The 12,791-nt window shown below is 42.5% G+C and overlaps 1 protein-coding gene across 4 annotated transcripts; it reads right to left on the bottom strand.

The window, feature by feature from the left end:
- Window positions 1-266: 266 nt before the first annotated feature.
- On the bottom strand, window positions 267-11,875 carry onecut1 (one cut homeobox 1). Of its 4 annotated transcripts, XM_059952759.1 has the most exons (3): window positions 10,399-11,875; window positions 3,246-3,389; window positions 267-2,797 (listed from the first exon to the last, which is right to left on the bottom strand). In XM_059952759.1, the coding sequence occupies exons 1-3, from the start codon at window positions 11,504-11,506 to the stop codon at window positions 2,505-2,507; spliced, it is 1,545 nt and encodes a 514-aa protein (XP_059808742.1). In that variant the 5' UTR covers window positions 11,507-11,875; the 3' UTR covers window positions 267-2,504. The 4 variants fall into 4 exon arrangements, with proteins under 4 accessions (XP_059808742.1, XP_059808743.1, XP_059808744.1 ...); XM_059952760.1 differs by lacking the exon at window positions 3,246-3,389; XM_059952761.1 differs by lacking the exons at window positions 267-2,797; window positions 3,246-3,389 and adding an exon at window positions 5,099-5,355.
- Between the last annotated feature and the right edge of the window lie 916 nt (window positions 11,876-12,791).

The following is a 12,791-nucleotide window of genomic DNA, read 5'->3' as shown; positions in this document are numbered from 1 at the left end:
GTTTCAAAAAAGGTAGGTGTTTCCTACGAAGAGAAATCTTTGCTAAGCTAAAATATTTTTGGCATTTTCCTTTCAGGAAATGAAAGCAGTATGAATTCCTTATATAATGCAGCATATCCGCCCACCCACACCACTTTCTGACTACTGCCGCATTATCTAACTTTTTATATATTTACATCGCGTGATTATTTGACAGTGCTTCTGTAAAAAAACACCACTGAGCAAAATAAAAAAATAGTATAAAATAATGGATTTGCTTGCATATTAAGTTAGACTTGAGGTAAAGAAATTATTTTAATGGAGTCATTTGACTTGTTGCAATGAATAAATATATTTAATCCTCGATAATTATTTAAGCTAGTGTTATTGACTTTTATCAGAAATGCCACAAAAGGGTTGTAGCAGAATAAAACACCACAGCGAGTACTGCAGTATGTTTGTTAAATCTAATTAAACTGCAAGAGGCCGTTCCTCTTCTACATCGGCGACTGATTTATTTTTCTCATAAGACATCTGTGTGTCGTCATAGGCCCCATGAGATCTTTCTCCAAGTATCTTGCTGATACCTTGATCCACTTCATCTGAGAGCATTGTAATATGTGTGATAAGCTATCCCGAAGATGGATACTAATACAATTGATCGATTTCATTAAAACTAGTTTTGCATTGTAGCTCGCTGACAAGTGCAATGTTCCTGAATAACGAGTTATCTTTGGTTCTTTAGCAGAATTTTTAAAGCACAAAGGGTAATACGTAACTGCAACTGGGTGACTGAAGTGTTGCATTCTGTCAAGAATATATCACATCTTGACTAAAACCTGAAACATACCGTTCAGTAGCCCAGATTTTTATTCAACAGAGTTCGACCTCTGTTCGGTTTCACTATGGAAAACTCACCTGAATCATAGAACAACTCTTGGTGTTAACAGCACCGAGCAGTAAAGTGCCTCCCTTTTTATTGGTGCGTCCAACTGGATGGCTTTACTGTCAGCATTTGGTAATGGTAACTTAGGGAAAAAATAATGCATCTACTGTACTGACTTCCCAGGGTTATACGCTTTACCTTCCCCGGCCCGTGCAGACCATTATGTGTAGAAATACTTCCATAAGGGACAAGAACCTAAATTTTGGAGATTGTTACGTTGGCCAATAATTGACATAACACGGCATACTCCATAAGATACGTCTAATGAAGGGGATTTTTTAAAAAAATGTTCATTTTGGAGTTGATTATCCAAAAGATGTAACAAACCTAATAAGTTATTATTTTTCTAACATATAAGGTGGGGTGACTGTCTTTTATTAATTGTGTTACGATACTCATTTTGCAAACCACCGTGATTTAGAATATTCCTTGCATGGTATTAAGGAAGTTTAATAAATTTACCCTAAAACATACAGGGCGAGCCGCAGTGATTTATCCTGGCATCTTGTGCCAAACCTAGGCGAATTTGATATTGCTGTTACTTGTAAGTACGGGCTGGTATTTCTGACACGGAAAAGGCTGCGGCATTCATTACTGTGGTCAATGAAGTATTCATTCCGTTAGTAATATTTGATCATCCTAACCCCAAATGGAAGTATCCTTTGTTGCCTTTATTTGCCTCTGCAGCAGTGTGGATAGCAAGGAACAGGGATCAAATCTGTGTTTCCTCATGGATTTTACAGTTACTACCACGTCTGTAACATATAAAGCCAATATACCATATTAGTAATTTGGTATGCAAGACATACTAGAATAGAAAAGTGTAAGTGGCGTATTTCATTGTAGAAGAACGAAGCTCCTAGTACAACTAATATTTGTGCTTCTGACGAAATCTCCCTGTCATTTATCCCGCTCTTTGTTATCCAACAGAATTTTCATCTACAATACTGGGTTTGGTGAAATAGAATGGGTATTCTTTTTTTTTGGTCGTTAGCTGTTGCATTTCCTCGGCCTGTGGTACAAAGAGAATGCACTAGTGTGAGGTGACAGAAGAGCTCTTACAGCGTTGAACTGTGCCCGGAATTGGAGCTTTCGCGTTCAACCGGCAAAGAGCTCGAATTCAATCACATTCCAAGTGTACACAGAACGACTCCACAATCGTAAGGGTCACGCCTGAGCACAACCCACAGACCAGCCCCTTGCAAAGTTTTCTGGCCACTGGCACGTGCATTGGTATTTCTACAACATACACCTTGGTGGTATATCCGAGGAAGTGAAATGGGTCAATGTTTGACATAATGTTCGTTTCATGACGATGTTTCCAACGACTTTACAGCCACACACACTGAACAATGCTGGACGATGAAGGTGTACGGCCAGCGGCTTGATTCTTTTTTTTTTGCAAAAGTCATAATAAAGTGTTGTAGAACGGAGTCCTTATGCAGGTCAATTAAGTCTTTGGTTTCGTTGGACATATAAATATTATATTGTCTTTGAGTTCATTAATTAGACCTGCTGTCTGGAGTCCTGGTCATTGATTTTAAAGCTATTCCACCGAGGTTTAGTCCGGGGTTCTCCTTCATGCTTTGGTACAAGTGCTTGATGAGGAAGATGTGTTGACTGGGTTGGAGGTGCCGTCGTCTTGCCACTTATCCAAACTCCTCCGCCGCGCGTTCATAAAGAAATTGCTGACGGTGCTCAGCTCCAAGCCCAGCTGCTGGGAAATGGTTATTTGCAATTCTTTGGACGGACGCTTGTTTTCTTTGAATATTGCGTGTAGAGTTCTTCGTTGAACATCAGTGAACACCAGCCGAGGTTTCTTGGGCGCGGCGCCCCTCTCTTTACCGTGCTCCTGCTCTTTTCTTTTGCACGCTGTAAGACAAAGACACAATATTAATCGATACACGCTCAACGCCGGAGAAAATCCTAGACAACGCCAAGGTGAGAAACGGATACAACTATCTAAAAAAGAAAGATCGGGCTGTATTATTTAGACCAGACTTTCTTAGTTTTCTAATAAGATCCCAATTAGTCGTTTAACGATTGGAAAACTCATTCACAAGCAGCTATTTGTCAATTTCGGGTCGATTACTGACAACAATTTAAATGTAACCACTTGTGTGTGATTGGGATTATTGACTACACGCAAGTCACCGCCCAACGAGGTCTCCGGAGCCACATTTAAATAGCTTTATACACGTGCCAAAATCAAAATACTCTAAATATGAGATGAAACATTAAAAATTTAACGAGGAATACATGCCATATCAGGCCAACCAACTCATTTTGATGCTTAACTCTGCAGTGATTTCTGCGTTACCTTGTCTAGAACCATCTGCCTCCAAGTCCACGTCCACTTCTTCGGTTCTCTCCCTATCCAGGAATTCGCCCAACTCTCTCGAGTAAAGCTGCCAGGTTGTGGGTGCCCTGTACCTGGCATCATTTTGTCTCCCAATCTGGCTCCCTTTATGTGTAAAAACAAACGGACGCCGGAATTTGATTTGAGGGTGGATAGAATTTTTTTGTTGTATGGTGAAATAAACTAACTGACCAGAGCCGATTAAGACACGGAAAGTTTATTACTAGATTCCTTAAAACAGCGAGATGAATTTCAACTATGAATCAATAGATGGCGCAGTTCTAACAAACTAACTGCGACTGCTGTACTCTGAAAATAAGCTAAAGCAGTAGAGGCGAATTCTAGACTGACTTGATAAACACAATTACTTCCTGCAATTTGAGATCAACGGCTTAAAAAGAGTATTATTAACTTGTCTGCTAAAATAAATTTTACTTTATCGTTCTCTGAAATGTACCAATTGTACCAACCGCCTTAATCTTAAATACTCTTTATACATATACTGTACCGAAACAAAATTTAGTGAATATTTAAATCCCACAATAAGCAGTTCGCTCAGTCACAATGCAGAGATCTTTTCCAGTTGCTGAAGATTTCCTTCAATTTCAACCTCTGTGCCTTGTTTGTAAACACCATAATCAAGAAGGAAACTTTCGTTTTGGTTGCATTAGTTTTTTTTAAAAATCCACATTACTTAATTAAAATCTTTCGGTTGTCAATGACTACAATACAAAATTGAGCTGTGGTTGTCCAATGAAATATGCTTCAGCAGAGGTCAACAGTCTCATCTCGGGAGGTAGAAGACTCATTCCACGCGGAGAGACTCCTAACCTGCAGCCCAAGATAAAGATAGAGCTGTCAGTTGTCATTTATCATGTAAATAACTAGGAGGGAAGAAGGGAATATCGATCAAAACTGCAAGTTAAGGTCGTCGTTTTAAATAGGATGTGAACTTTCAGAAACAATATTGGGGCATTGGAGCGCCCGGAAAAAAGCTAGGGATCTGTCCGCGGTGCTGAATGCAATCTCCACGGCGGAGCCTCGCGGAGATCTTGAGTTAGTAATGCTTGTGCTGCTGGTCTATTTTAATCCTTTAAAAACAATCTTCGGTTGTAAAAATAAACACTCCGTGGAATTGAAGTCTACATTTTAGTTAAAGCTATAATCCACTTAATCTCTATTTCTACACATTGTTTTCAAAATAGAGATGAAATCGCATTTAACCTCTGCCGACTGTAACTTCGAAAAACTCGTTTTGAAATCATCCTGGAATAGGCTTTCAGAGATACGTTGAATAATCTATAATTATGCATTGGCCCAGTTTCCCCAGCCAACATCTTGTTTTGATTCCTTGTGCTAAATTACCTCACTGCCCACTGCTGTAAACGTAGGTGTTTACACTTGTAAATATTTATTCAGTTCCTGACGAGAGGAGCTGAAGTTGGAGAACCAGCCAGATGATGGCGCACTTGTACTTTGGAATAAGTCGACGGTGAAGAAAAATCTTTTAAGATTCTGATTAGTTTTAACGCATAAATGCTCCACGTATGTCTACCACCTTGCTGCGTTTTCGATTCCAACGGAAGGGAAAATGATATTTGAAAATAATTTTAGAACGAAGACAGAAATGCGGCATTTCTCTCCTTTTATACATGGAATTAATTTTATTTCGTAAAGATTATAAGTTTGGATAAACGGAAAGTTTCCCCCTATTTACCACTCAAACATTTTAATCTCAGGGATTTATCAAACACATATCCACTAAGCAGGCGTGTTTAATTACTCAATATCTGAACAAAATAGCAAGCTCATGGAATGGCAGAGAAGGAAGATCTTTGTTAATTTGCTGTTGCTTTCTTTCCAGTTTGAGAATAAACTGATCAACATAATTGCCATGGATGTTTCCGCTCAGTACCTCTGGCCACAACCAGTAGCAAGGTGTCCGGAATAATAATGGGGCAAATTAAAACAAACTCCCGCTGAAAAGCCTTGAGTGCAAGCTGTGCCAATTTCACTGCTGCCGCAGGACGTCCTCCTTTGCCTCACTTTAATTGCTCCCACGTCATTTGACCTAAATCAATCACTCACTCAAATTAGATATAGGCAGATAACACTTTAAACTTCATCATTTAACTATTAATTACAATTGTCGTCATCGTTGTAAGTGCAAAAAGGCTATCAATTGTGCTTTTAATTATTTACTGAAACCTAATCGAGGCGAAATTGTTACACAAATGGGCACAGAATGAACCAACAATAGACTGTAATTCTATTCCAAAACCACTAGTTTGACAGCGCGCTTTGGTTGTAATATTGCTGGACCCCACAAACATTGGCTAAAAGTCTGCGTGTGTTATAGTCATTCTCTGCATCATGACAAGCAATCTAAACTCCAGCATTCCGAGCACAAAACTGAAGGTTAAATATTTCAAAATTTGCATGATATTTTAAAAAAATCATTAATATTCTTAAATGGGCGATTGTGTTAACTGCCCAAGTAGCAGTAACATCGCTTTAATGCTGGTAAATGCCTTCAGTTTAGACAAACATTAACAGAAAACAAATGTGGTTGGATATTAGGCAGCTATAAATCAATGAGGTTACAAGGACACTGTCAAGCAAAATCTGGAAATGTCACAGGTGTAGAACTTTCCCAGAGCCCAAGCATTTAGCCTAAAATATTCCATGACTCGTATCACTTCCCTTATCTTTACTATGCAAACAAGCAAATAGCGTGCAGCGTGGGTTGCAAACTGTGGTTTTCAAATGTAACTAAGTTTATGAGAACCCGAAAGCTTCCATCCAAGTGAAGCTCTTCGGATCACACAAAGGAACCTGCTGTAGACCAGGAACAGGCTCAGACAAAGCAGAGAAGTGCACATCTGTACTCTTCCACAGAAGGGGATTTCTAGGTCAGAATTTTAATTAAATAATTAATCACAAGCGACCTTTCTGGAAAGTACATCCTATAATTCTTGGAACATATCATTGCCTTGTTAGAAGAGACAGACGAAATAATTAATAATTTCTGGTTTCCAGGCAACGCAACATAAAACATATAAAACATACTCCAAGGAAATTATTCACAGTGTAATGATTGTTTCACAATTTAAGTTTAACATTTAAAAGTACGGCGATGGCCTTTCCTCCCTTCAACTATATTTTACAGCATCTAATTAGGGCCCGGAAGCAAATAAAAAAATAATGAATTTCCAATGTCATTGATGGTCTCTTTTATTATTGAAAGTGCAAAGACATCAGCAGTTGTGAAAATTCTTCAAAACACGTCATTTGATCTTGGGGCAAGAACTTATCTTCCAAATGTTGGGGCAAAACCGCGGTTGAGTTGATCGCTATTGGAGTCTACGCCAACCACATTTTACACTTCTTGTGTCCGTAAATGATTGCTTGGAATCAATTATTTAGGCGGAGCGCGACGATAAGACAAAGTGAATGCTGACAACTGTTGTAGCCAGTTGGAGAAATAGATGTCTCTTTTTATAAATTAGAAATGTTGGCAAATTAAGTCTTAAATAAATGTACGCCTTAAACCCGTGACATTTGTTCGTCTCACTGTTACACGGGTCACAACAGAAGAACTGCCATGCTAATATATTCACATTCAAAAGCCTATTTGCATGCGCAGGCCTGTTGATAACATTTCGCTACAGTTGCTGATTTCAATTCAACAGATTTCTATAGATCTCTGGCTTAAGAGTATTTCCTTTATCCACTGATGCGACCGTCCCCAGTTGTATCAGGGTACAACACATCAAAACTCACAGGGAGAAATAAGTCCCCTCATTTGTCTTTGGGAGTACAACTAATGAGACCTGTTAAACAGTGTTAATTTGAATCGCACTAAACACATTTGGGATATTATGTTAAGAAAAACCTACGCTGTTAAAGTTGGTGATTTTACACCGAGACAATCCAGCATTCAGAATGTTTTAATTATTTGAACTAATAGGCATAATTTACAGTATATTCTTACTATTTCATTTAATACTTGATTAATTACCCCATTTTATACTTTCCTACTTAACGAAATTCTCAAGAGATTCTTAATCTCTACATTGAAATTATAATGTATCCTATGTAGATTAAAATGTAGATATTGATATAGTCGGGAAAGAATTAATTTCGAACGAAGTATACAGTACGTCGTGGAGTTAATTGCTTTGCCATTGTCGCACCTGTCAGTAACTACCGACTTCATGCGTTAGCCTCTATTGACAGCACCATTTAAAGTCCTTTACCAGCATCTCCGAGACCTGTTACCACCACCAATACCCCAAAAAAGCCTTTTCTTTGGTTGATTTTGCCCCCCTCCCGAAGAACTAGGACCGAGATCACCTCTCAATCTGAAAATTAGTACCTGAAAGTTATTAATTTCGACACGTTCAAAATATGTATTTGGTCGTTTGTTTTGTGTATAGAAATGTGAACCTAAGTGTTAATGAACTTATCGCCATCTTTTAAAATGCAAGATACTAAACAAGGATATAACGTTAAAATTGTTCAACGACAGTTATTAAATCAAATGTGTATAAAATAGGTAAATCTAGATTACCTACGACAAAGAAAGAACAACGTGGAGTGTAAAGAGGTCACCCTCGCAATTAGTATCTTCTGCTTGCATTTGAAGACGGTACAGGAAGTGTCAAGACCTCAATATTCTTTACATGTAACTACCAATTTTGAGACTGTTTGCGGGAGGTTCAATGTAATCTCGGTACGAGAAATCCCCCAGGGATTCGCGGGAAGAAGCAAACACAGGAGGCGAGCTTGACAAAGCAAGAAGGGGACTGGATGAATTACGCATCTCACTTAGTGGAATTGCTTCGCCCTCTTCTTACAAGACCCCTTTTTAAAATAAAAAAAACATAGGTATCCTACATAAAGCAACGAAACCTGGTGTCCTTCAGATACAGATTGGCGAGAAAAAGAGAAAGTATCCGTACTAACAATGGCAAATGATCACTCCTTCACAATAAGCTTTAAACATTCACCGTGCTCATTCTCCCAAAGATTAAAACACAGCAAGAAGGCATTTAAGTTCATGAAACATGATCAGTACCTCTAAGATCTGACACAATTGCCTGTTGTGGGAGTTTTATGGCAATTATTTATCAAGAAATGAAATGGAATTTGGTTTGTTTAAACCATTTCTGCGGGTGATTGTACAATTTGTTCAGACAGATGCTCCTTTCATTTTGTGTTTAAACGAGGTCCTGAGTTGTTCAGTGTGAAAGAATAAATAATAAATGAATTGACTGAATAATAGATCACAGGTTAGGGCACGTTTAGATAGCTTTCCATCAGGTTGTTATGTTTAGCAGCTATAAATATAATGGATCAACGTAAACATTTATTACATAATGGACAACGAAAAAAATCGCAATGTCAGAGATATTGGAAGGAACACAACCTCTTTTGAAGGCTACGATGAACTGAAAAATGCATATTAATAAGGTAAAGTGAACAGTTGTGGTTAAAGAAGTGATTAGCAATCCAAATCAGTGTGTGGGTATTTTCTGCTGAAGTGGAGACGTGACCTGTTCCAATATCAGCCAACCCGCCTTGGCAGCGTTTACCTTCCGATAACACCCATAAGACTCTACAACATTTTCTAATTCAAGTGGTTGTTTCCAGTATCGATCCATGCAAATAAATGTAGACTGAGGTCGACAAAATTGTCGTAAAAATACACTCAAGGCAGCGTCTAAAAATCGAACAATACGAATGTTATCAATCGTTCGATGGAGATTTCTTGGCTAGTTATTTACTCAAGCGTACGCATGCTCTCATAGCAATTGAATTTGGATTTAAATTATAGAACACAAAGAACTCGGGGTAGATCATTTAAATACATGTACAAGGGTTCTCTGCTGTATTTTAAAGGACAATATTCTGCCAATCTGATTTAATACAGAAGAAATTCAGGACATTGTTCGACATTATTCATCAAATCTTCGCCTTTTTAAAGACGCTGGACTATCACTTTCAAAATAAAGTACATCTTTAGGTGTGATCTTGGGATTTTTGCGATAGTTTGTGATCAATTTCCAAATAAACGATAACCAGACTACCAATGCACTACAATTCATTTAAAAACCAAAAACAAAGTTTCATGTACAATCTACAGCTGGGATATGGAGGGACCATGCGCATTAATCACTTCCATGTTTTATATAAACGTGCTTATTTATATAAATGTCAAAGATACTGGAGAAAACACAAAAACGGCCTTCCTTTGTGCACTTAGATCTGAATTAAAATTGCCCGCAAGTGCACGTCAGAGTCTCTGCGAAACGGATCACTGCTCCTGACTCCGGCTCAGATTGACTGTCTTTCGTTCTCTTGGGAAAAATTAATAGAGACCTATCAGTTAATTAACAAAACCTCACTCAGGGCCACACCGAGAGAGTAACCCCAGACTTCCCTCATTCACTACCATACAATCAAAAAGTTGGCCAAAGTAACAATTCGCCTTTTGTTATCGAAATCGGTTGCTACAAATCTATTGCTCAATAAAACTGTAGGGCTCGAAATGACGCCAATTAATATCACGCTTGGCTTCAATGTCAACCCAGTAACGTGAAGCAATAATGATTTACTTTCACGGGCTTTGCTGATTAAACCCCGGTCTCTCTTGGACCCCGATTTAAATTCACACCGTTACCGTAAGAGGAGCGGCTGAGTGTCGGAGGACCAAACCCTTGCCCCGAAAGTAACCAAGTCATAAAATGAGGTGACATTTTCCGAGATGTGTCTCGTTCTGCAGGGGACAAATCGGCTGCGGTGCAGTGAGACCATCCAGTCTGCACTGCAGGACGGCAGAGACCGGGGTAGACAGGGAATGACCGGGTCAGGTAGCTGCTATGCCTGAAATGACTCCATACCAATGAGAGACCGGGGTGAAGGGCTTTTCTGGGTTGGGGTATGACCAGTTCTAGTTATGAACTGGACTGATTCTGACGTTTTTTTTTTAAAAATGGGATCGGATTCTCCTTCACGGTATAATTTCCCCGTTTTATACATTCACTCAGACCACCATAGGGTGTCCGCAGGACTGAGGACAAACCGCAATGAAACGGCAAGCTCTGCTTACCTGCCAAGCGGAGGGCCGACATTCGCTGGAACTCGGGCTCCTGCAGCCACTTCCACATGCGCCTGAAGGTCTCCCGGCCCGACTTGAGCTTACTCCAAGGTTTCGGGTTCCTCAGCAAGTCGGACAGAGTGCCCTGCGAGCGACACAGCACCCGCTGCGCGAAGATCGCTTGCGGGATGCTGTAGCGCTTGAGCTCGGTGGTGATCCTCTGCGCCACCTCCTTGGTGTTGATCTCCTCCAGCTGACTTGACCCGCCGCCACCTCCTCCTCCACCTCCACCCCCACCTCCTCCTCCTCCGCCGCCCGCCTGCGACCCGTTGGAGGAAGGGGGCGGCTGCTCGCCCCTGGCCGAGCCCAGGACCTGCCCGTGGCCCTGTGCGTGCGGATGGACGTGGGGGTGGTGGTGCAGACCGTTGATAGGCACCATGCCCACGGAGGGAGGGCTGAGCCCCCGGCTCAGGTGCTGCTCCGCCCGGCCTAGCATGCCCGGGTGGCCGTCGAAGCCGTTCGGGGTCAGCATCTTGTCGGCGGGCATGGGTGCAGAGTGCCCGTAAGGCGGCAGACCGTGCTGGGAGTTGTGGATGGTGCCCAGGCCGTTGGTGAGAGGGGAGCCGGAGAGCGGGGAAAGGCTCTGGGCCATGCCGGTCATATCCTTGTGATAGTGGCTGTACAGGTTGTTCATTGAAGTCAAGCCTCTGTCGTCCCTCATCAAGGTGAAGCTGCCGCTCACGTTGCCGGCCAGCCGCTGGTGGTGATGGTGGTGGTGGTGAGGGAACTTGTCGGACACGGTGGAGATGGGGGGCAGCGGCTGCAGAGGGGTCAGCGTGGTGTACGTACTGCTCATCCCCGGCACCGTCTCGCAAGCCATAGTCATGGTCGGGTGCAGCGGGGCGGCCAGCGCGTGGTCCGGGGGCCGGTGGTAGTCTCCGGGACCGTCCAGGATCGAAGCCATGCTGGACACCATGGAGCGAGCGTGCACCGGCAGATTCCGATGGCCGATCGAGCGGCTGTGCGGGCTGGGGCTACTCAGCAGGTCTCCCGGCTGCACCGGTTCATGAGGCACCCCATGCAAATCGCCCAGGTTCTCCATCGTCAGCTGAGCGTTCATGGTCGGCGCACGGTTTTACACCAGACATCTATCTGGCGTGTCCCTGGGAGATCTCCACATCAAGGTGGTCACTTGTACTTTGCATTTCATTCATTCATTTATTACTCCCGATTTGGTCTATTGTTCCCCCCCAGCAACCCCAAGACTTTTGCCCCGACTTCCTTCTCTCTCTTGCTTTACTGTAAGGCTCCCCTCCCGTTCCTCCCTCCCACCAATTCTATTTTTTTGTTGTTGGTAAATTCGTTGCTTAGAACGCCTGTAGCCGCGGTGCCAGCCCGCTCCGGTCCCTCGCCGCCTCTGCAGCCATATCTTCACTGTGTGTGTTTGGTCCACACTTCGCTTGTCTTTGGCCCCCCGAGCAGTCGCTGCCTCTGCTGCAACCCTCCCCCATCCTCCACCCCCCTCCTCCCTCCCTTCCTTTCGACTACATTCCCCCCCTCCCACCACCACTATCACCAACCCCCCCCCCCCCCCACCACCACTACCCTCCCTCCTGTCTTCTGCCGCGAGCGGTGCGCACTCACCGTCTGCGCACTCCTCTGCAAGCCGCCCTGACGTCGAGCAGCCAATTGGAGACTGGCGTTTGCTTCCGGGTTCCCCATGTCAACACAAACTGGAGAGAATGAGCCAGAGAGGGGGTGGAAATCAAATCAAATCTCAGCCTCCTGTTTAAAGCAGCGCTGGGTTCAAGCTGCCCATTGCACCGGCTTCTCCGCCCCTCCTCCCTCTCACAAACACACATTGCACTCACAGCAAATTCTCCGTCTAACACTCAGGGTGCATTTTCCCCATGTCCATTTTTATTTTTAGCTTGCTTCGTTATTATACATTAGGTGCAGAATGCGGACAGGATCGCCAGAAACACATTAAAACTGACCCGATATTGTTAGATAGCCGAGATATTTTAGTGAGTGCGAAGACCGCTCCATACTGGTTATCCCTATCCAGATCCATTCTCTTCTCAAATGCACGATTGTTAATTCCACGTTTGAAATCGGGGTAAAATATCACCGAAACCAGTTTGTTTTGCTCTTGTTCCTTGGGGAACGTTAGGTTAATGTGATGCTCCACCGCAACCTCGGGCTGAAGATGTAAATCAGACCTTGGTCCATCTCCTTGTTTGGGATCGAGAGGGTTTGTAAAGATAAAGAAAAAAAAATGCAACCCCCCGGGTTTCCATCGCGGCGAGGCGAAGCAGCGAGGCGAACGTGTCGGCTGGATATTCCGGCAAATGAAGCAGGTGTAAAGTGCGCTCAAAAACTGGTTGCAACATGTTTAGCTAAAT

The sequence above is a fragment of the Hypanus sabinus genome, chromosome 28 (genome assembly GCF_030144855.1).
Source record: "Hypanus sabinus isolate sHypSab1 chromosome 28, sHypSab1.hap1, whole genome shotgun sequence".
NCBI lineage: Eukaryota > Metazoa > Chordata > Chondrichthyes > Myliobatiformes > Dasyatidae > Hypanus > Hypanus sabinus.
Note: the sequence above shows the minus strand (reverse complement) of the source record. Positions and strands in the feature narration are given on the sequence as shown.